The 24572-nt window shown below is 41.1% G+C and overlaps 1 protein-coding gene across 8 annotated transcripts in view; it reads left to right on the top strand.

The window, feature by feature from the left end:
* The window catches only part of FAM53A (family with sequence similarity 53 member A), a 34273-nt gene extending 13424 nt beyond the window's left edge, over nucleotides 1–20849 (top strand). For 7 of the 8 annotated variants that reach the window (XM_053312057.1, XM_053312056.1, XM_053312054.1 and 4 more), the window contains 4 exons: nucleotides 1957–2186; nucleotides 8485–8539; nucleotides 10925–11715; nucleotides 19484–20849. In XM_053312057.1, the coding sequence (XP_053168032.1) occupies nucleotides 2109–2186; nucleotides 8485–8539; nucleotides 10925–11715; nucleotides 19484–19810 (1251 nt within the window). In that variant the 5' untranslated portion in view covers nucleotides 1957–2108 and the 3' untranslated portion in view covers nucleotides 19811–20849. The remainder of the gene's footprint in view (nucleotides 1–1956; nucleotides 2187–8484; nucleotides 8540–10924; nucleotides 11716–19483) is intronic. The other variant, XM_053312058.1, reaches the window with a different exon arrangement.
* Nucleotides 20850–24572: the final 3723 nt, after the last annotated feature.

Genomic DNA, 24572 nt, shown 5'->3' with positions numbered 1-24572 from the left:
TTGGAAACATTATGCAAAGACCCAGCTCCCTTGAGAAGTTCATAATGCTGGGAAAAGTTGAAGGAAAGAGAAGAAGATGACCAGCAACAACGTGGATGGACTCGATTGTGACAGCAATGAATGTACCACTGAGAGATCTTAAAGGCCAAGTTGAAGACAGATCATCCTGGAGAGAACTATCTATGTGGTCGCTAAGAGTCGACACTGACTTGACGGCATTTAATCACTCAATCAGTCAGTCACAGAATATTGTGTATAGGCACTATAACACAGTTCCATTGGGGTGTGTATGCAGACAATTGCATGTATTGGGGGCTGTGTGCACATGTAGAGATGTGGGTTTTCTGGGAAAATTCCCATGTGATTTTTTCCTTGCTGCATAAAGTTTGCATTCACTTACTATGCAAATTTCCCTGATACCCTAAGTCAGGGGTGGGGAACCTTGGCCCTCCAGCTGTTTTTGAACTACAACTCGCATCATCCCCAGCCACATTGGCTGGGGAGGATGGGAGTTGTAGTTCAAAAACAGCTGGAGGGCCAAGTTTCCCCACCCCTGCCCTAAGTAGATTGTGATCTGACCCCAGGCATGGTATTTGACTGCATTGCCTGAATATGAGCCACTTCTATTTCCTGCCAAGTTTTGTCATGGCTCCTAGCACATTATTATTATTTGTTATTTATTCTATTTCTATACCGCCCTTCCAAATATGGCTCAGGGCGGTTTACACAGAGAAATAATAAATAAATAAGATGGATCCCTGTCCCCAAAGGGCTCACAATTTAGAAAGAAACATAAGACAGATACCAGCAACAGTCACTGGAGGTACTGTGCTGGGGGTGGATAGAGCCAATTACTCTCCCCCTGCTAAATAAAGAGAATCACCACGTTAAAAGGTGCCTCTTTGCCAAGTTAGCAGGGGTGAGGACATAAGAGTCTACTTCATGCGGTAGTGCCAAAAACCCATGAGGTCTGTGCTGCTGCTACTCTGCTGCTGCTGAATGAGCCTTGCTGTTCCTTGCCAGGCTTACACAGTACATTATCTGCTGTAGAGTGTTGCAGGGAAGCAAGCCTAGGCCTTTCATACTCTCTTTGGAAAGTGGTGGCACCTGGCCCAGGTGGATTCTAGTCTGAGGCTCATGGAAAACCATGGGGGTTTAGAGTCTGTTCGTGGAGATCATGGCAGCTAAACCTAGCTCTGAGAGATTCCACCACTAACCCAACTAACTGCATAGCTGGTAAGGAGTATATTGAAATAATATTCTGTTCTTAACATTCAGAATTTTTATGAGTTGCAAGTAGGGTGTATTGAGTAGATTGTTGTCATATAGTCCCCCCACCCCCTAGTCACCTGATAGAATTTACTTGGACTCTATTTCCCACACAATAATGCAGTTTCTGTGTCGTGATCAGATAAACATTTTGAAGCTTAAAGACATTGTGTTTGCTTTTAGGTAAATCTCAGGTCCTTGAGGGGTGTATGTGTGGGGTCTGGTGTGGACAATGAGATAGTTCCTGATTTCTTAGTTTAGATTCTGTCTTGTTTTGATGACTGCTGAATTGGCAAGCTTCTTACATGGAACAGGCTCATCATGTTGAGTCAGAATGCTAACTCTCCATATCTCTTCTGCATGGATTAAGGGACAGAATGATGGTTGCAGCTTGTGCATGGCTAATACACATAGTAGGTACAACTGTGTCAGGGCTGGAGCAGAAATGTTTTACCTAAGGGAGGCCATTTGTGATGGGGTACTGCAGGTGTAAAACTGTGTGCAAGGGTTTTGTATGGGGGTTCCTATTCCACTTAGCATCCTTCATAGATTTGTTTATATTGGAGAAAACAGCATTGCAGTATACTTCCAACAGACTTGTACCTTTTTGAACTGTAGTGTAGAGGAAGAAATCTACATGTAATGCTCAGATACAGTACTTAAAGTTGTGCTACTTGCTCTTTTTAGAGACCTACACAATGTGCTGAGGAACTGGTGGACTGACTTGCAAGATGAAGAATAAACCTTTGTATGGAAACCTCAAAATGGCTAGCCAGTATTGAAGCAAGGCACTGTCTCTACCATTTGAAAGTATAAGTAATGAGAGCCTGTTGACTACCATGGTAACACTAATAACAGAAAAGCTGCGAAACCAGACCTTGGATGACCCAACATGTGAAACATTCAGTATTAATCTGGTAAGAACATATCCATGCATTTGTTCAGTATACCACTCTGCACTATTGTTGAGTTTGTATGTTGGATTGAAACAAATTCCCCCAAGCACATAAATAGGATAAAGAGGTGGAAAGAAGAGCTGTAGCAGTTTTATTCTAACCTATTAGCACTTTCCACCAGTTTAACTGGAACAGGACTTGGATCTCTCTCTCTCTCTCTCTCTCTCTCTCTCTCTCTCTCTCTCTCTCTCTCTCTCTCTCTCTCTCTCTCTCTCTCGTGTGGGTGTTAACATTGACTTTATTTCAGGCTTCTGATAAGGAGATGGGTTTTAGTGACAAGCTGCATGCTTTGTTCAATGGTCAAGAATATTTGAGTCCTTTCAGAACTCTCAGGTGAATTCTGCCCTGACCTTGGTGACTTGTTACATAGCTTGTCAGTTCTGGTTTTCATCCATTATCACTTGGATAGTTTTTCAGATGCACTGCTAGAAAACAGTTCAGGTATAATAATCTCTGATACTCTTTGCAGTGAAGACTGATGCAAAGGGTTCATTGAGTTTCCTTGTTTTTTCCTTCAGTATAATGCTCCCACTGGCTGGCTTCCTGCTCTTGGTTTTTGTATCTCTTTAGGAATTTGTTCCTCATGTTGTCTTAGCTTGTCCTATTGTAGCTTTGCATCGGGCTTGGTAGAGTTTGTTCATTCTCGCTCTCTCTTTCTGTCTAAATTTTTGTTTACATAACACTTCTGTTCTTTAAAGGAAATCTTGTAGCATTCCATAGCCGCCTTGTTTTAATTATAATGGCATCTCCAAGAAAGGCATTCCAGAGCTTAGAGACAATTGCCAGGAAGGCCCTGACCCACAGACCTGAGACAAACAGGTCTCAGCTGGTGTCAGCACACAAAGCAGGGCATATCTTGTTATGGGGTGATTCTCCTGGGAGCAGACAGTCCTTCCGATATCCAGGCTCCAAGCTGTTTAGGGCTTTAAAAGATAAAAGCAGCATCTTGAATTGACCTGGGTGTGAATTGGTAGCCAGTCAGTGTAGTTTCTTCAAAATTAGGGGTGATATGATCATGCCACCAGTCCCGATAATGCTCTTGCTGCAACAGTTTTCACTAGATAAAGCTTCCAAATACTCTTCAAGGGCAGCCCCATGTACAATGCATTGCAGTAATCCAAATGCAACATGACCAGGGCATGTAGAACTACAATTGGTACACTAGCCAAAGATGTGCAAAGGCGTTCCTGGCCATGACTGCCACCTGTGCATCCAGGAGCAAATTCAGGTTGCCACCTTTGCATCCAGGCCATGGTTGCCACCTGTGCATCCAGGAATACACCCAAGCTCCATGCTTGCTCTTTCAAAAGAAGAGCAAGTCCATCCAGAACAGGTTGATCCCATTCTCCCAGATTAGTCTTCCTGCTGACCAGTAGTGTTCCCTCTAACACTCAGTGTTCCCTGAGCCATTTTTGGAAGGGTAGTATATAAATTGAATGAATAAATAAAATAACAGGGATTCCCAGATGTTGTTGACTACAACTCCCATAATCCCCAATCAAAAGCCATTGCACCTGGGGATTCTGGGAGTTGTAGTCCACATCATCTGGGAATCCCTGTTAGAGGGAGCACTGCTGACCAGTGTTCCCTCTAAGGTGTGCACATGCTCACACTTTTTTTTAATGTCCGCTCAGTTAATTTTGGATCCTGTTCAGATTGGCCCCATTCTGAATCAGGAAGGCCCCCTTCTGAATGCTTGTGCACACACACTGCCTTGATATTGTTGCCCAGAAAACAAAACTAATTCCATACACAGATTGAAAAAAATTAGAGGGAACACTGCTACTTACCAATATCACATATGACTTGCCTGGATTGTCTTAGTTTGTTGGCCCCTATCCAGCTCATCACTCCACTCAGAACATCAGTTTTCCCCCCCAGGGTCTGTTGACAAGGTGAGAGAGAGCTGGGTATGATACAGCTACAAATGATATAAATGATTTACATATTGATGACACCGACAAAACCTCCAGGTGACCCCTCAAAGTGGCTTCATGTGTATGTTGAACATCGGGAGAACATTGAACCCTGAGCAGTTCCATAGGCCAGTGGCCAAAAGGTTGAACAGATATTCCTCCAGTACCACACCTCGATTTAACCCCCCAGATTGGACAGGAACCAGTCTAGAACCAACCTCCCTGTGTTGGTCCAGGAGACTATCGTAGAATGTTAGAGTTGAAAGTGATCTTGAAGGTCTTTTAGTTGACCCCTCTGCTCAGCACAGGAAACTGCTACATCCCCGACAGTCAGCTAATTCAGTCTCCACTTTGAAAACCTCCAGCAATGGAGGAGGCAGACTGTTCCACTGCTGAAAAGCTCTTGCAATCTATTTGAAATCTGCTTACTTGTAACTTCAGCCCATTGATGCTAGTCCTGCCCTTGGGAGCAAGTCTGCTCCTTCTCCTATGTGACATTTAGATACAGGTGAAACTCGAAAAATTAGAATATCGTGCAAAAGTTCATTAATTTCAGTAATGCAAATTAAAAGGTGAAACTGATATATAAGATAGACGCATTACATGCAAAGCGAGATAAGTCAAGCCTTTCAAAGGCTTGTTGACAATTGGTAAAGTGTGGGTTAGACAATGCCATACCCATAATGGTAAAACCATACACTGAAGAATAGAAAGACCATGTAACAAATCTATTTTACATATAAAACATACAAAAATTGTGATGCATGCGTATAGAGAAGCAACAAACCCTGAAAAAGTCAAGCTTAACTCGCCATAATATTGGTGGGAATGGAGATATACAAATCCACTGACTGTTAATGACAAGTAAGGGGTTCTTCCAAACAAAATATGTTAATGAGTTATGTCAAAGGTACTGGTAAGTTATTCCAGCTATTGTCCCAAAATTAGTTCATACTTCTTCCCAACACTTGGGTCCTGAGCCAGTTCCCTGGGCAGAACGTAGCTCCTTGGGTGAATGATCTTTATCCTGAAGGTGTTGAACCTGGATGTGCTCTATCCAGAAGATATCCAAAAGGTATTATTCATTTGCTCAACAGGTGTCCTAGGCTATATAAACCTGTTTCTTCCTGCAAACGCAGGGCTTCATCAGGAGAAAAAGAGCTAAACGTGTAATAGAACGTATATTAGTACACAATGCTTTCAACAAATTATTTAAACTTAGGGGTTGTACAGAACAAAAAATATGTACTCACATTTACACTCTTCCAATAGTGCCCCTGCACTCCCCGGTGGTTTCCGAATTCAGATATCCTACCGGATACTAACTAGTACAAACGCTGTAGTGCTAACGAAGTCTTTATATATCTTATAACATCCCACAGATGTGTTCACTCTCTAATCAGGAAGGGAGTAGTGCTGCAATATCTAATTACATCTTAATGACCAATTATACGTGTGGAAGGAAAACACTACAAAGCGCCTCTCAAAATAGAAAAAGATCCAGTCTAAAAGATCTTTTGGTTAGAGCAGATTACCCGACTCGGAGGGAGACCATGGAATCTAAGGGTTTCTTCAGGTGTGGTCATTGTGTGGCATGCCCTATGGCATTGCAAATCACTAAATACAGGGATGACAATGGTAAAGAACACAGACAAAATTTTTTTGCTAATTGCTCCACCAAAAACATTATATACATAATACAATGCCATTCTCTTTGAGATATGTTGGCATGTCAACTAGAACAGTTCGATCTCGGATCCTAGAACACCGTTCCCATATTAGGAACCGGAATTTGGATTGCCCTATGGTGGAACATTTCTTGCAGGCAGGACATTTGCCTAATGATCTTCAATTTTTCGTGATTATATACAGAAAGAATTTTCCTATGATAACATCAAAACCATCCTTTTACAGAAGGAGGCATTTTTTAATACACCAGCTCCGAACTCCGGAGCCCCTGGGCCTCAATCAGATGAATGATTTTTCCTGTTATTTATAGGTTATTACATGTCATCCCATCGCTGACCCCTCTCCTTTTTTGAGAGACTCTATACGTTAAATTGGAGATTATGGCCCTTGACTCTTTACACATGCCTTTGGTGCATTCTCCTTTAAATTAGTGAGATTCCTCCTTGCCAATGTTACAATGTTATATTGTTCACTACACCGTCATAATCTTGTTATACCTCATTTGCATTTGTACCTTGATCCTATATTACCTTTACAGCATAGAGCATTTCATGTAACTATACTGTTTAACGGCATATTTTGAGAGGCGCTTTGTAGTGTTTTCCTTCCACACGTATAATTGGTCATTAAGATGTAATTAGATATTGCAGCACTACTCCCTTCCTGATTAGAGAGTGAACACATCTGTGGGATGTTATAAGATATATAAAGACTTCGTTAGCACTACAGCGTTTGTACTAGTTAGTATCCGGTAGGATATCTGAATTCGGAAACCACCGGGGAGTGCAGGGGCACTATTGGAAGAGTGTAAATGTGAGTACATATTTTTTGTTCTGTACAACCCCTAAGTTTAAATAATTTGTTGAAAGCATTGTGTACTAATATACGTTCTATTACACGTTTAGCTCTTTTTCTCCTGATGAAGCCCTGCGTTTGCAGGAAGAAACAGGTTTATATAGCCTAGGACACCTGTTGAGCAAATGAATAATACCTTTTGGATATCTTCTGGATAGAGCACATCCAGGTTCAACACCTTCAGGATAAAGATCATTCACCCAAGGAGCTACGTTCTGCCCAGGGAACTGGCTCAGGACCCAAGTGTTGGGAAGAAGTATGAACTAATTTTGGGACAATAGCTGGAATAACTTACCAGTACCTTTGACATAACTCATTAACATATTTTGTTTGGAAGAACCCCTTACTTGTCATTAACAGTCAGTGGATTTGTATATCTCCATTCCCACCAATATTATGGCGAGTTAAGCTTGACTTTTTCAGGGTTTGTTGCTTCTCTATACGCATGCATCACAATTTTTGTATGTTTTATATGTAAAATAGATTTGTTACACGGTCTTTCTATTCTTCAGTGTATGGTTTTACCATTATGGGTATGGCATTGTCTAACCCACACTTTACCAATTGTCAACAAGGATATTGTGGTAGACTTTGTCACATGCTTTGCTGAAATTAAGATACATTAGATCCACAGCATTGCCTTGATCTACTGAACTAGTAACATTGTCGGAAAAGTAGATGGGATTCGTCTTGCATTTTCAAAACTACCTCTTTCCACATGCAGTAGTGATAGTACTGCTGCTTGGGGTGGACTGCACACTAGCAGTAGGCACTCCAGTACCCTCCTCTTGATTGTGCCCCAGCCTTCTCTCCTGGGCTTGCCCAACCTATGCAACCAGGACGGCCTTCCACCTGTGCAGCTGGTCAGGGGTGACAGCTTTGCTCTTCATTCCTGGGTCACATAGGCAGGACAAAACTTGTTCTGCTAATGCACCCCTGTGTGCCCTGAGCCGATCCACCACTCCAGTCCTTGGCCAACCTGCCAAGGTGATTGCTTCCTCAGTGTTCAGCATGGACTGGAGCTGACCCATCAACTTCTCGAGGAGAACAGTGGTGTGCAAAACCTGGCTCAACATTGCTGTCTCAGCACACAAGCTGTTTGTGGCAACAAAGAATTTCAATACATTTTGAAACTTCCTCCTCCCTCCCTCCAGCCAGTGGAGGCACAGTTGCCCATAACTAGCCAGTCCCAGAAAACCAATCAGCAACGGAAACTGCTCAAAAATTCAAAACATTTTGAGTCAAAATGGGGTTGTTTGGGGCTTGAAACAGGCCCTTTATTTAAAGGGCATTTTGTTTTGAGCTAGACACACAGGCCATTTTGCATTAAAACATTTTTCACATCCCTACAGACTTCAGATGCCTCTGAGAAACAGGGAGTGAGGGAGCTATGCTGACTTCATTCGAAAGCAACTTCTGTAAGCTTGGGATAATCACCAAGAAGGCCCTGTTGTACATGCTTGACAAATAGCCTCAGCAGGCATCTATATGTAGGGCAGAGTCCTTCTGGCTGATCTAGTCAGGTGGGTAGATTTCAGCCAGGAATAAGTAGTCCTTAAGATACCTGAAACTCAAGTAAATTATTTAAAAGGAATACTATGCTAAATGCCCAATTGATCCCAACAGGCAAGCCTCATACACGCACATTTTTTAGTCTATGTCACGCATAGACCAAATCTGAGAACCCTTTTTTGTTGACTAAACCTAGGAAACTGATAACTACTTGTATGGTAACTATTTGTATGTGTCCATCTCACTGATGGAGACACGTATAGTATTTACACTTTCTGTCATTGCAGTGCTCATCTGAGAAGCAGAACAAAAGTTGTATCCTGTTTCCATTTGAAGTCAGTGGTGAGTTCTCTAAATGTCTGTTTTTGAGACTATATAGTGCCCTAAATATATTGAAGAAATAATGGACCAAGTTACAAACTCTGCTGCTGATCTTTGCCCATTAATGGTATGGATAGCTTTTTATTTTGCATTACAAGTTCAGTTGCATATTGGCGTATAAAATAATACTCTGGACAAACATGGCCATTTTCTGTCAAAATATACAAGATCTTTCTGAAAACTTCTGAAAAGACATGCCTTGCCCTTCTGTTCACTAGCAAAATAGTATTGGCTGCTGTAGTGTATTGGGAAGAATGTCCACTTTGGCCACAGTGGCTGCATTATCATTGGATTAGGAAGTTTAATGGATGGCATCCACATTTGTCCTTGACCTGGAGCAAGCACTTCCGTTCCAGACTAAAAACTGCTGTGGTTACTACCCAGTTTCTCTTTAAAATCAAATGAAACATGTCATTGGGATATTAGCTAAGGTCTTTGGGTTTCGAGTTGGTTAGATTTGTTCATAGGGTAGCAAATGTCTCCAACTTGCTAGTACCCTGCAGCTCTAGACACTGAAGGTTTCAGAACTTGGCATAGGATCAAGTCTACCCTGCTTTGGAATACTTAATTTTTAGCTTGCCCCCTCTGAGAGAATGAACCCGCAGGCACAGGAACAGACCCAAATGTATGTCTTGATTCTCCCCCCTGCTCCCAAGCTGTCATGAGGGGAGCCATAAACAAGTTTAGAACATGCAGTTTTTAAACTCAGACATAGTTAATTTCTCCATTATGCTTAAAGTTTTAATGAATAGCACAGAACAATTATCACAAATATATTAATGAAATTATGTTTTTTTTTAATTATGAAAGGAGATTCCTATTTTTGAAATTCAGAAGTTCAATTTAACATGAGGTTTGTCCTGATGCGTGTCAGCAACCACACTTGTGGTGAGCTGTCTTTTAATGTGTGAGTGCCAGTGTCTTTAAGGCAGAAGTGTGAACCAGCATCTTTACATGGGAGCTGTGTATATGGCTGACATTATATTGGTAACTATGATAGTACTTTCAGCTGTTGCAATAATACAAAATATAGCTGTTGTGTATAAAACACCCCCCCCATACAAGTATAATACTTGTATAATACAAGTATTATGTATTCATAATACTTGTACGTCTGCATGAATTCTGCCCAGTTGAAATGCTTTGGTGGTCTAATATACAGTAGGGATGGGCCCGGACCGGTCCGGAGGCCATTGAAAAGGCCTCCAGCCCGGACCGGTCCGGACCTGGGTGGTTCGGATTGGGGGTGGGGGGTAGCTTTAAGAGCGGCGGGAGGGTTTACTTACCCCTCCCGCCGCTTTCCGCTGTGGCGCCGTAATTGCTAGAGTAATTGGGGCGGCAGAATACCTCCCTGCCGCCCCTTCCCCACTGCTGCTCTGCAAAAACTCCCAGTAATCCTTTACGCGTGCGCACGTCATGCGCGCGCTTCACGTCAACGTGAAGCGCAAGTAAGTAAACTCTCCCGCCGCTCTTAAAACTACCCCACACCCCAGTGCCGGACTGCAGTGTGGCGGTTCCATGCGCACCCCTAATATACACAAAGGGGTCATTATGAAGTGTGAACTAGTCCTGAATGAAAAGAAAAATTGTTATAACTACACTTTGAAGTTTGTCATAATGTATATTGAAGGAAAATTGCTAAGCAGGTGGGCTGACAAAGTTTGATGACATTGTATGAAACACAAAGTGCTGGATGTGAAGCAAAACGTTATAGCACCTTGAGACTAAGGCCCAGTTAAAATATTAGCTATGCACTATGCATTGAATTATTAATCTATTAGCCATTTAAAAAAAAAAGCTTTCCTCTGGTCAGACTTTATTTTATGTAGCAAGTTGTGTGGGTTGGCAGGTGGCAACCAACTTTGGTATTCCAAATGGAGGTGTGATGCTAGTGTGGAATTTAATTAATCCATATGGTTGTAGATTTTATACATAGAGCCTGACCAACAGTGTTCTTTAAAAATCCAGTAGCAATCATGGTGGTCATACATAAAGTAGGGTTTTTAAGTGGTGGATTCAGGTCAGCAGTGTCCATTATATAAACATTTGTGTGTGTGCTTGGTATAGTAAAACGTGTATTATGTAGATGGGATGAAATGCCTCTTAACATAGAAGAAAAAGTCAAATGATAATGCTGCAGAACAATGTGTCTACAACTCATGCCTCTGCTAAGATGCTTAATTGAAACAAGGTTTTTTAAAGGGATTTATTAACATTGCTTTATGAGTAAAAGTTAGTGATGGAAGGCTCTCCTTCCTGCTACTCCTTCCTTTCATAACATAAACTTCATAATGTTGCTGTTTGTACAACAAGCTTTTTTCTTTCATCCATATTTCCTCTCTACAGAAGAGGGTCCATGGAAATCTTCACATGGGGTTTGTCAGATCCGAACTGAATCAAGCGAGAACTCAGTTTGTTCTCTGCCACTGTGTCCATTTAGTTCAAGTGCAACCAGTGTGGGTTTAAACTGGCGACACAATTCTTCAGGCCAGTCTCTGGTTTCAGGATGGATAAGTGAACTCAGTCTTATTGAGAACTCCAGACAGCCACTGGCACCACCTACTAAACGACATTGTAGATCACTTTCTGAGCCAGATGAGTTGGTTCGTTGCCGATCACCATGGAAACCTGGTACCTCGAAGATCTGGACTCCTGTGTCTAAGAGACGATGTAACAGTGGAGGCAGTGCTACTTTGCAGCGATGCAATAGCCATGGGAGCACCAGCTTAAAGCAAAGCACAAGCATCAGCCTGCCCCACAATGGACAGTCTTTAAATAATATGTTCCGAATCAATACTTCACCAGTGCCCAGGCCATCTTCTGCAAGTAGCGGTTTTGTTGATAGCAGTGAAGGAAGCTCAAGTTCAAGTATTCGTTGGAGTTCTGGAAGATCTTACGACTTCAACCCACGACGTCGCCTGTCCTTATCACAGGAACATATCACTGAAACAGGAAATACCTTGTCTTCAGCCAATAGTACTCCCACTTCCACACCAGAGCTCAGTCGGCATCAGGGCTTGCTGAGATGTCGCTCTCAGCCTTGTGTCCTGAATGAGAAGAAAAGCCGACTCAAGCGTAGACGAGAAGAGGATGTTCGGTGGAATCGCCCCTCGTTAGACTTTTTAAAAATGACTCTGGTGAGATTGTCTGTTTCTCTCTGTCTTCATTATGATAAAAACCTACAGCATATAAACTGCTAAGCCAGCCCTTCTGGAAGGGTGTAGTAGTCAGTCACTTCAGTAGTTCTTTTGTCAATCTATAGCCCTTTTAACTATCCATGTATTGCTTGAAGACTTCTGGACCAGAAAGAAGTACTTACAACACTAGTGCAGTACATAGATTAAAAATTCAGGATTTGCTTCTGAAACTTTGAATTGGCTTTTGTGACAGATGTAATGTTCCAAGAGCTAAACCCATTTTTTCTTCAGTAGACTGTAGAAATAATAATCTTTGCACACAAAGTGTGGAGTGGGACTTTCTAAAGCAATATCTTTAAGTCTATTCATTGTTGGCACTGTACATTTAAAAAAAATTTCTTGATATGAAAACTGTTTAGATTCAGACATTTGAATAAGGTTCAGGAGGATCTTCCTTAATGTAGACGCAAAATGTAAATCTCAGTGGCTGCACTCAGAGATGTTTGTCAGATTTGTCTTGGAGGGGGCAGCCCACTGTAGTGATAAAAATTAGAATTATTAATAGTTCTTATTTGTCATGAAAGTAATGGTGTGGCTTTTAATTTTGGTAGCAAATGATGCTACTACTTCCTAAAGTTAGTCGCTAGTTAAGATGGTTGATGCTTTTTACACAAAAAGCAAAATGACTGTCCTTGAGCCTGCTGCTATTGAAAGAATCAAATATTTGTATGCTGTATATAGTTCCTGTACTGGATTGAATGGAAGAATGCTTCTGTTTCCTAAAGCAGGCTAGTACAATTGGAGACCCATCAAACTGAACACTGCCCACCAACCACTTAAAACTTCAGGTGTTTGAAGAGAGGGCCCATAGCTTGATGGCAGAGCATATGCTTTACATAGAGGAGGTCTCTGATTCTACCCTTGGTATCTCCGGAAAGGATCATATAGCAAGTGAAGGGAAATATCCCTGTCTGAGACCGCAGGGAGCCGCTGCTAGTCAGAATAGATCATACTGGCTTAAACCCTGTGTATAATCAAGTGCACTTTCCAAATGTTTCACAAGTTGGAGGGGAGCCTGGCATTGACTTGAAACCAGACAGGTTATTCCAAACTGAACCCTGCATTTTGTGCTACCACAACTACCTACCCCAATGTCGTTCATGTTCAAAATCATTAATAAAGTGTGTGTGAGTTAATCATAGATTCTGCACACACACACAAAAAAACCCAAATGGAAATACCTTTTCTTTAAAATTTTCAGCGATACCTCCTGCCTGTTGGCTCCACACTCTCAAGTGAAAGACTTCTGCTGTATTTCCAAGCATGAAGGACTACTCTTTTCCCTTGACATTCTGTTAGGCAAATCTTGGACCTTTGCATCACAAGAACAATAAATGTCTTTCGCACTGTCATTTCTATTACTTGAGTGTACATCTATTGAAAGTTCATATTCCCCTGGGATTCAAAAGTGTGAAGTAGGCTGTGCTGAGATATGATGATTAAGCAGGGGAAAGAAGCTATAGAGCAGCCTCCATATATTCATCTGCCAGAAATGGGTTTGACTTGATACATTGCATTTCATTCACTCCCATTTTAGGTCTCCGTTAACAGTAGAATTTATTTATACTTTATACTGTGATAGAAATCTGCAGTGCTGCTGTTCTTTGCAGAACAGCAGCACTTCTTGTTCTTTACCGTGTAATGAAAATGCATTTTCAAAAAAAGAGAGAGAAGATACTCATGCCACTCTAGAAAACCTAAGTGAACAGTCTTGCTCTAGAAGCTCTTTAAGAGAGGTGTCATGTCATACATGGCAGGAATTCACCTCACCAAACCTTTAATTTTTGTGTGTGTGTAGATAGATTAATTAATTGATTGAAGTAATAATCAATGTCAAGGACAGTTCCTATGTTGGTGTCCAAGATCATCTTGATGCTTTCTAGGGTGTTCTCTATGACAGTTGCTTCATGGAAGTAAAGACTGGCACACATACATTACTACATCTTATTCTCAGATAATTAGATTTTTCACTCCCAGGTCCCCTTGTCAATTTCGGTAGATAAGAATGCCAGTCACACTACAGAACTCCTGTTTCCGGAATGTGTGTGGTGTTTTATGAAGCCAGTTTTGGAGAAGTTGAGAGTAAACAAAGTCAGTGCTCACATCCAGACTCACATTGCACTAGCACAAGAGAAGTTGCATGTGCTTAGGTTTACAGAGCAAAGTTGTGCAACTGTTGGCAGAAGACCTTCTCTAGGCCACACAAAAGGTTGTACAGTTCATCAGCATATTCTGCTAATGCAAGAACTAGTCTGAAACTGAGGTTCCTATTTTTTTAGTTTTGGGTTTTGGTGCAATGTTGTTGCACCACATTCTTATGCACTAATTAGTGCATTGCACGAATGGAATATTCATTGCAATGTGTGCCACTGATTGATTATAAGCAGCAAGGATATTATGTATTTAAAAGTGCTTTTAAATCATGAACCACATGTGAGAGCCACACAACATGCAACTCAAAAAGCCACAGCTTCCAGCCACTTATAGGAGGTTGTTGAGAGGCTTTAAATGCCTGTCTGCTGCCTGCCTGGGATTGCTCATTGTACTTCATTTACTATTGGGAAAGGGAGTGGGATACATGTAAGCTTCCATTCAAAGAAAAGGTGGTGGGCATAGAGGGTATCTAGTGCTTTACTTCCCTTCAAAAGATAGTAGCAGAGCTTAATGATGTATAATTAAGACCCAAGTAGCAGTTAAGGAAATGAGTAACTCATGCCTGCCAACATGTCCCAATTTTCCCATTCAGGTGAATGGGAAAATAGGGACATGTTGGCAGGTATGGTAACTGTCTTGCAAGAGGCTTTTGTACAGATAGCAAGAAAACCACAAAAGTAAAAGCACTGGAAAATTGTGGCGGAGAGGGCATTTACTTTGTTAGCTTCTCCTTTCAGACTTCTACAAATAGCAGATGTTCTGCCAAAGTCTTCTAACACTTGGTGCCCTTCACTAGCTGTTAAATTTGTTTTAAATATAGTTTTAAGTAGTAATGTGGTATACTCATGCTTCCATGAAGATTTTGTGGACTGTTAACAGGCTTCTTTAGCACATTGATTTGCACTTTAAAAAAACACAACATATTTGAAATAACTGAAGAGGGACCAAGCTGGTGCTAATTCTCATGCTATGGAAAGGTGACCTCTGTTAAAAACATTCAAATAGATGTACAGCAGAATTCTATGATAATGTGGCTTTTAAATACTGAGTCTGTCTGAACTGAATTGTGCCAATTAACAATGTTGTCCAAGAGAGTTATACTAGAAGGATCTGCTGGTTGCATTTTTTTGTATGGAGGAGTTAATTGATGTTCTTGGTCTGTGTCAAAAGGCTCTGTAGATAATTGTTTTCTTGTTCGTTTCTCCATTCCCTTTCCCTTGGGGAAAGTATATTCATCGAGGGAGGGACAGGGAGTATATTCATCATCTGTTAATTTATGATAGTGATTAATTCTTTAATAGGTAGAGGATCATTTTGATTTTAAGTTGAAGAATATAGTTCTCTAAATGTCTCAACAACTCATATTCAGGCTTTGTGAACATCCATTTTATTAAATTGGAACTTTTAATTTTTGACTTGCAGGTCCTCAAAACGGCTAGCAACTCATTAAAAACAGTAATTACAAGTTTAGTGCATAGCCTAACAGTTTGTCATGAACGTGTTAATTACCCTCTAGAAAACTAATAAAATTGATATGGCTGGTCTTTGGGGAGGATATTCCACAAACCTCCAAAAATTCACTACCAAAATAAAGTCCTGTTCCTGGTGGATGTTAAGTCTGTCTTGGTACAAGTGAAAGAGTAATGGGTTGTATTTCAGTTTTCTTGTAACTGTCTTGTAATTGTGTGCAATGGGGAGAATTGTGCTAAGAGAAAAATACATAAATCATAGAATTTTATAGTTCAAAGGGACCTTGGACATCCTCTAGTTCAACTCACACAAGAAATTGTGAGAGCATCCCTGACAGATGGCCTAAAGGACAGAAGCTTTCAAAGAGCTTCTATTTGAAAATCTCTACAGGATAGCCTCACTGCATGAGTCAGACTGTTCCACTATTGAGTAGTTCATACAATTAGGAAGTTCTTTCCTGTAACTTCAACCCCTTGGTTCTAGTCCTGCCCTCAGAAGCAACAGAGAACAAGTCCACTCCTATGTACCAGTCCTTCAGGTATTTGAAGATGGCCTTCATATTCCCACTTAGACTTTGCTTCTCCAGAATTTTCTTCACTTTACTGTTAAGTTACTCATAGGCCTTGGTTTCTATCTCTGCCCTTCTCTGAACTCATTCAATTTCATCAGCATCCTTCTTAAAATGTGGTGCCCTGAAATGGATGCAATATTCCAAGTGAGGTCTGGCCAGTGTGGTATAGAGTGGCACTATAGTACTCTATTATCACTATGCCTCTGCTATTGCAGCCTAAGATAGTATTAGCTTTGTTAGCAGCTGCATCACATTGCTGTCTCATGTTCAACTTGTGGTCCACTCAGTCACCTATGTGACTTAGATCCTTTTCACATGGACTGCTTCCAAACCAGGTCTCTCCCACTTTAAGCTTGTGCATTTGACTCCCCACCCCCAATGCAGGACTTTACATTCATCCCTGAACTTCAACTCGTTGGCCCAGTGTTTGAGCCTGTCCAGATATGTTTGAATTTTGATTCTGGCTGCTTAGATGTTGGCTATTCCCTCCAGCTTTGTGTTATCTGCAAATAGATAAGTTTTCCCTCTCCCAAATCATTCATGAAAAGGCCCTGGACATAGTCTTGTGGCATTTATTTATTTTTATTTATTTATTTAGATTACATTTTATATCCCGCTCTTCCTCCAAGGAGCCCAGAGTGGTGTACTACATACTTAGGTTTCTCCTCACAACAACCCTGTGAACTAAACCCTGTTTAGTTTACACATGGAGCCCATGAGTATAGTTGTTCAGCCAACTGTGAATTCACCTAACAAGGACATCTTGGGAAACCTTATCAAATGCTTTGATGAAATCAAGATATGAAATGTCCATGGCATTTCCATGATCTACTAAACTAACAAAGGGAGAAATAAGATGAGTCTGACATGACTTATTCTTGACAAACCCATCCTATCTCCTAGTAATCGCTAGGCCCCTGCGGAGAACAGAACTGTGCACAAACCTGGGGAGGGTCCTTTAAAGGAAAGCCATGATAAATGCCTGTGATATCTTGGAAGGTTGTGTGGGGATCACTGGGAAATGCATTCCTTCCCAATGCTTTCTTCATAGAACTCAGAGGAAGGCACTAGAAAGGACTCTACTTTCAGCACTCTCCATGCACCTTTCAAGATGCCACAGGGGCTTCCTGTAGCTCTCCTTCCTTTTAAGGACTCTCCCTGGCACTGGTGCACAGGACCGCTCTGTGTAGAGGTATGTGGTGTGGGAACGAACAGTCAGCTCCAGCGGTGCCAGGGGCAATGTGTGTGTGATTTGACTTTGATCCTTTGTTCTTTACTTTGTTCTTTACTATTCTTGTTCTTTACTAAGCTGACTGGTCAGCTTCTTTCTCCCTTTTTTGAAAATAGGGACAATATTTGCTCATCTGCTGTCTTCCAGCACCTTGCCGTTCTTGGAGATTAGATAGCTGCTCTGATATATCCACAAGTTCCTTCAGTACCCTGGGATGTAATTCTTCTGGACCTGGATACTTAAAACTCAGTTAAGGTCCCTAGGTGATATCTTATCTCTCTTCCTATCTTGAGGTGCAATTCACCCCACCCCCTTCCTTTTTTAATGCATTTGCCATCCAGTTAGGGAGAGGCTCTAATGGGAACAGTGTTCCATTGCCTTGTTGTAGGCCATCCAGCTGCTGGTCAAACCCTAGCTCCTCTTCATTTTGGACATGCGCCAGTGCCCAAAAACTCATTGTACCTTCTTCTATGTATAATTTAAGGTTGTGTGCTTTGACTTTTCTGTCAGCCTATGTTGGTACATATATGTAGATTAGTCAATTTATTTTCAACTAACATTTTGCTTTCTGAAATGGAGCAAAAGCCTCTTTGCAGGAGAGATTCCTTCCTATATTTCTTTTATGATTGTGAAATTGTGGTTTTCTTGTTAGCACAGTTTTGGTAATTGTGGTACCAAATGAGTACTCTAATTCTTATGAATTTTATTTTATCTTTTATTTTATTTTTAAAAGCCTCTTAATTATTTCCTTGAGGAGAGGGGAAACATCAAGTATGTTTCTGTACAGACACATTGTCCTGTTGTGTGATTTAAATTACTCAACCAGAATCTGTTCCTATTTCTATCTTTTTAGTTCTCTTACACTTGTGTCAATACCTCTCTCTACTAATTTGATATGAGGTCAAATAGAGTTTAAGAACACTATATTTCCAATGACTCAATGCAAAAAAAAGTGTGTTTACAGGCTCCCAGAATTAATTTGTGAGGCAGGCCAGTCTCAGATCCCTTCATAATTTCATAATTTCTCATAATTTCTCATAATTCAACTCATAATTTCTTGGAGGAATGAAGAAGAAAAAATACTGAATCAACACCTTCTTGTGATAGGGCAGTACTCAGATGTTCAGTGACATGTGGGAATCCCAACCCCTCCTTTGCTGCCAATATACAAAGTAGGAGTAGTGTCAAGTAGAAAAGATTGTGCCGTTGAGTCAATGTTGACTCCTGGCAACCACAGAGCCATGTGGTTTTCTTGGTAGAATACAGGAGGGGGCAGTATAAGATGATGCCTGTCAGTACCTTCCTATATTGCTGCTGCCCGATATAGGTGTTTCCCATAACTCTAGGAAACATACCAGCGGGGAGTTGAACTGACAGCTTCTTGCTCCCTAGGCATGTGCTTCCCTGCTGTGCCATAGAAGGGGGTGCTTAATGTCTCTGCCACATTTCATTTGCAATCCCTTCACCATCAGGCCACTTTCCTCCCAACTGAGCGGGTGTATGCATACAGATGTTTGCAGAAGAGGAGTGGCAGATAGGAAGGGTTAGGCTCCCACCCACTGCATCTCCCTTGCAAATATAGCTGTAGCTCCACTGCTTTATTGTTTATTAGTCAGCAAACAAGGTGTGGGACTCTGCCACTCAACTGCTGCATCAACATAAATAAGCTAAGTGGTGGTAAATCAGGGTATTCATTATATTTATTTATTTATTTAACACATTTGTATACCCTCAAAAACACAAGTCTCTGGGCAGTTTACACAAATATTGTAAATACTGAAAATTTACTATATTCAGTTGGATTTATTTAGGTTCATAATAATTATTTAGTATCTCATTCTCCCTTTCACTCTAGTTGGGGTCTAACTCCATTTTCATCAAATAACAAAGTGGAGAGATTGTTCTGAGGAGTTTCAATCCTGTATTGTAGGAGAATGCATGGGATAAGAACTAGCACAGGTCTCATGCATTTTTAATACCTAGAATCCTACTCATTTATTTGACAGTGGCAGCATAATGAAACTATACTTTTGTGTTCAGTACTATGACCATGTAATGTTCTATATTGGCTGGGAAGGCATTAGTGAAATGTGGGATGGAGAATTTCCTATATTGCTTATTGGCCAACAATAGACGGATGACTAGCCCAATTTGAATGAGATATTAATGTTGACTGCACAGGTGGTATACATGGAAATAATTCAAAGTTAATTTACACTAGCTTTATGAATTCCATTTTGTTAAGCCTATTTAATATATAAATGCATGCTTTTTAATTGCAGACTTTGAAAAATTCAAAAAGTCTCTGTTCACTTGATTATGATGATGATGAGGATGACGATGAAGCACAGATGAAGACCATTGTCTCCTCTCCATGCGACTCAAATGACCTGAGCATCATAACCCCTGGCTCTAGCCTAGAAAAAGAGCCGCTGAATGATGTCCAGCATCATGGTGCACACCAAGCTAGCTTCAGCACAAGAGCTCCCAAAGAAGCAGCTGCTGTGTATGAAAGTGGAGAAGAGACCAGTGACTGTGAAAGCACTGAAGAAGGAATCTTTCCTCTGGATTGTGAGGGCTTAGATCTAGAGCAGATCGAAAATAACTGAGCCAGAGGTGTGCTAGAAACCTGGATTTGTATTTTGCAGCAGAAATATTGATGATTGCAATACCATGTCCCCTTGTTTCTATACTAGCTGCCTGCAGCATGTGGGGAAAAGAAATGTTTAAAGTGGGGAGAACACAACTGTTTGGTGTCTAATTGCAGAGCTACACATGAGCAAGACTAGGAGGCCATATATCATGAATCATTTTGATATAGACTCCTAAAGCAATGTCTAGGTTTTTGCTTTTACAGATTTTAGAGGGAGCATTCTCTTAAAACTAGGTTTTGGAAGGGCATTCGATGCTGCAAGCTGTACACAGTGATTCTTTTGAGCGTCTAAGGGTTTTTGGTAAAGAGCTTAACCTGAAAACAGAATTACACAAATTGCTAACAAATCATACATGACTGGTCAAACATGTGAAGTGCCTCCTTGTACAGTGAGTACATTTGAACTTCATGTAGAAATGGCTGCTTATACAGCTAAGGATTGGTTCACACTCCAGTGGCATCACTGAATGTCCTTTTGGCTTGCGCTTGTCTGTGTTTTGGTGTGGAATAAGCTTCATGGGAACCAGAAGTTGACACATATCACATTACACCAGATTACTATGATCACAGTAGCTCTTCTGAGCACCCAATCACATGTACCTGGATACATGTGTATCTTCAGTTCATGTGCCATTTCCTTCATGGGAACCCAGCAGGCCTGAGCTGAAGGATATTCATGCATAGAAAACTTTGGCAAATGGCACCTTGTGTGAATGAGCACCAGGACTCAATCACAACCTTCTAAAGGTTATCATTTTCCACTATTTTTCTTATTGAAACACTCTTTTGTAGTCTGCTAATTGAGATTGGACTAGACTGCAACTCATTGCTTACTGCCTTGGTCAAGATGTCTTCTGTGATGTAAGAGGAATGTATAACAAAAGCACTTGAACTTCTTGGAAGGGACTTTGGAATAACATGTTCCCCAAGAGATTATTCTTTTCAGCAATACCAGAAGGAAACTAGTCCTTTAATAAATGACACTTTGCTTTGCACACTTGTCTAGATTCTTTTGATTTTTCACTTTTCTTGTATTCTGTGTGGGATGCAGTTCTGTACGTCTGAAATTGTTCATTACTGACCTGATTGCTTTATGTGTGAGGCATTTATTTCTTGCCTTTCTCTTTCAAACCACTCAAATGGAAGAAGGGAGCAATAATAGTTGAAAGTACATAACTAAAAATCTTAAGAGCCGTCAGTAGACTCCATTAGTGCTAAAGATATTTTGCCACCGAAAAGCTTTTAAATGTTGGTGGAATATATCATTGGAGAAAGGGGGACATACAATTGCCTAGGCACCTTGAGTGGAATATGGGTTCCAGTCACATGTAAATATGTGGAATCTTTAAAGTTTGTATATGTGAGTGAGGTGGAAAGGGTGCTTCCAAAAAGATGTTACATATCTCATCTGCTCTACTAAACCTTCCCTAAATTCTGCTTATCTGTTGTTGCTCCACCAGCAGAGACTGGGGCAGGGCAGGGCAGGAGAGCCTGGGGCGGGGGAGGGCAGGGGAGACTGGGGCAGCAGGTGGGGTGGGGGAGGGCAGGGGAGACTGGGGCAGCAGGTTGGGTAGGGGAGACTGGGTGGGCAGGAGGCGAATGGGCAGCGGGTGAAGCCCCACTGGGGCTGAAGGTGGGAGACTGGGGCAGAAGGTGGGGGGAGGGGAACGGGCGGCGGGCAAAGACCCGCCGCCCGTTGTAGACTGGGGTAAAAGGGGGGGGGCTAAAGTCAATATTCATTGACTTGACCATGTGTCAACGCCAGCTGCTTTCACTGATGGGCATCTGCCTGTCGCTGAGGGATCCCCACAATGTACCACACACTGGCATCCAACAAGATGATCGTCTGTGGGGAGGTAAGATTTCCAGGGCTTCCTCGCCACCTGCCTGACCCACCGCCCTCATGCTTGATTGTGAGAAAGGCCCCAGTATTTCTTAGTATGTTCGGTCTTTTTACACATTGAGGTCATTCATACAATCAAAAACTCTGTTCTACCTGGGTTTAGGAGCTGTGTGTGCTCCCAATGGTAAGAGAAAAACTTGAGTAAAAGTGATTCTCTGGAAGCAATGTCCATTTCCTCCTAACTTGCTTCCACACACAGCTCCCAAACCTGGGTAGAATACAGTTTTTGATTGTGTGAATAATCTCATTGAGTTAGCTCTACTTTATCCAACAAGATCCATTCTTTTAAAGGAATACTTATACTTTCCTGCTTCAAATCCCAAGCCAACTCAAAAGTTATATGGGTCCCACTGTGCAGACATAGCTGTGAGAATAGCTGCATAAATATGGTAATATTTAACCCAATCAGGAATTCCCAACCACCACTCCTTTCAACTTCTGCATAACACTTCCTTTTATCCTTGGAGGTTTATTTTTCCATTAAAAATTGAGATGTACGTTTTTGTCTTTACCTTAACTTTTTCAGTGGGATCCTTACTGGCAGATTTAGAAAATGTATAGATGTTGGGAAACTATTCATTTAATAGCTGCAATTATCTCCATCCAAGATTATTTTATTCCACTTTCCTATTTTCACTTGCATGATATTAATTAAATTAATATTAATATTTAATTAAAGGATCTATCTTTTCCTTAATTAGGTCTTTAGTGTTCTTAAAAAATCTAATTCCTAAGTATCTAACCTAATCTTGCATATTCAATTCATCAGTATCCTGTTTTGTAAAGTTTGGGATGTTAATTCCCATTTGTTTCTGTTATTCTGGTATCCAGAGATTTCTCCAAATTGTCCAGGAGACTCTCAAGCTTATTCAGTGATTCTTTGGGTTCATTGAGAGAGAACACACCATCATGTGCATATAAAGCTTGTATTGAGGTGGTGGCGGCCTCCTAGCTTCAGACGGTCTTGGAGGAAATTGATTATCTAGTCCCATTTCAAACTGGCTTTCAGGCAGGCTATGGGGTGGAGACTGCCTTAATCGGCCTGATGGATGATCTCCAATTAGGAATTGACAGAGGGAATGTGACTGTGTTGGTCCTTTTGGATCTCTTGGCAGCTTCCAATACTATTGACCATAGTATCCTTCCGGAGCATCTGAGGGGGTTGGGGGTGGGAGGCACTGCTTTGCAGTGATTCCATTCCTGCCTTTCAGGCAAATTCCAGATGGTGTCCCTTGGAAACTGTTGCTCTTCAAAATCTGAACTTTTATATGGCGTTCCTCTGGGCTCCATATTGTCTCTAATGCTTTTTAACCTCTACATGAAAGCGCTGGAAGAAATCATCAGGATATTTGGTGCAGAGTGTTATCAGTATGCTGATGACACCCAATTCTATTTCTCTGTGTCAGGATTTCTTTATTACGGCCCAAGGCTAGCAAAAAAAAAAAGGGATTAGCACATTTGACAGTAGTTATTAAACTGAATTCAAATCATTATCAGCCACAATCTAGAGGCTAAGAAACAGAACTTGGCTGCATTATAAGTAACTTGAAACTTATAACCCGCTAAAAGAAGTGATACATAGAAATCATTAGAGTGACCTGGAAATTCTAATAAAAAAGAGATCAAACTATGACATAAGAATAAAATCTGCAGTATAAAGATACATGTTTTATCGACTCAATTTATTCCTCTCCACAAGGACACAAACAATATGCAGTGGGGGTTTTATGGTATCTGTCCTCCAGAAGTACTGAAGGAAGGGCATGAAATCTTGCTCTGGTAAAAGCCCAGTGATTATTAGATTATGTGAGTGTAGATAGGTAAGCAGCCATGGCTCTCCCATCCATTTCCTGCAAAAGCTGTTGAATAATCATGAGGTGGTATCTCACAGTCACTATTACTGAATCCACTAATTTCATTTAATTGTGTGTTTTCATGTGAGGGTGGCAGAGTGTGACAATTTTAGTTGAAGGTTTTACAGAGTTTTTGGTGTCAAACATCAGGAAGTTCTACCTTGTGGTTTGGGTAAGCTCTTCCCCGTAGTGTCTAATCAGATTTCCCTTTTTAAAACGCCTGGAAATTCTGTAATCCAAAAACTGGTTTAAAATGAGAATTAAGATGCTTTACATTTTCACTCATGTCCTAAAAGAATGGAAATTGCAAGTTAAGGTGCTCATCTTAAACTTCTTTTGCATATAAACTGTAAAGATTTTGTACAGTCTGGTATATGATGATGGCTTTAGAAATGAGGCTCCATGCACCCACACTTTGCTTTAGTCTTTCAGTTGGACATTGGGCTGGGGACGGATGCATCCAGGCAGACGTTTAACAGGTAACTTATCACTTCCTAGAGATGCCCCTGATGAATTCTGCCTGATGCATCTCTGATCAAGGCAAAGTGTGGAGCCTCATTTCTAAAGCCATCATCCTATATCAGACTGTACAACATTTTTACAGCTTATATGGTGTTAAATTGTTTCTCAGCATAAAAAACAAATGGCTAATAGAAGATGTGATTAGAGTCCTATTAGGGAGAAGACCAAACAGGTATTTGGGTCCTTGCTGCCCTAGCCCCTAACCCATCCAGGATGCTGGGGTCTTTAGGCAGACCTGTAAGGAGGACCTAGGTCTTTCAGTCCATTAGAAATCAGCTGCCTCTGGCCTTCTTGTCTACCCAGATGAAGAGATAGCCACTATCCCTTTGTATTTTGGTTTTTAGGGGAAACTATGCTTACCAAATAGGCATGTGGAAGAGAGGGTAAAGTTACCTTCAGAGCATTCAAATATATTCACTGTACATGGTCAAAAAACCAAA

The sequence above is a fragment of the Hemicordylus capensis genome, chromosome 3, assembly GCF_027244095.1.
Source record: "Hemicordylus capensis ecotype Gifberg chromosome 3, rHemCap1.1.pri, whole genome shotgun sequence".
Lineage (NCBI taxonomy): Eukaryota > Metazoa > Chordata > Lepidosauria > Squamata > Cordylidae > Hemicordylus > Hemicordylus capensis.
Note: the sequence above shows the minus strand (reverse complement) of the source record. Positions and strands in the feature narration are given on the sequence as shown.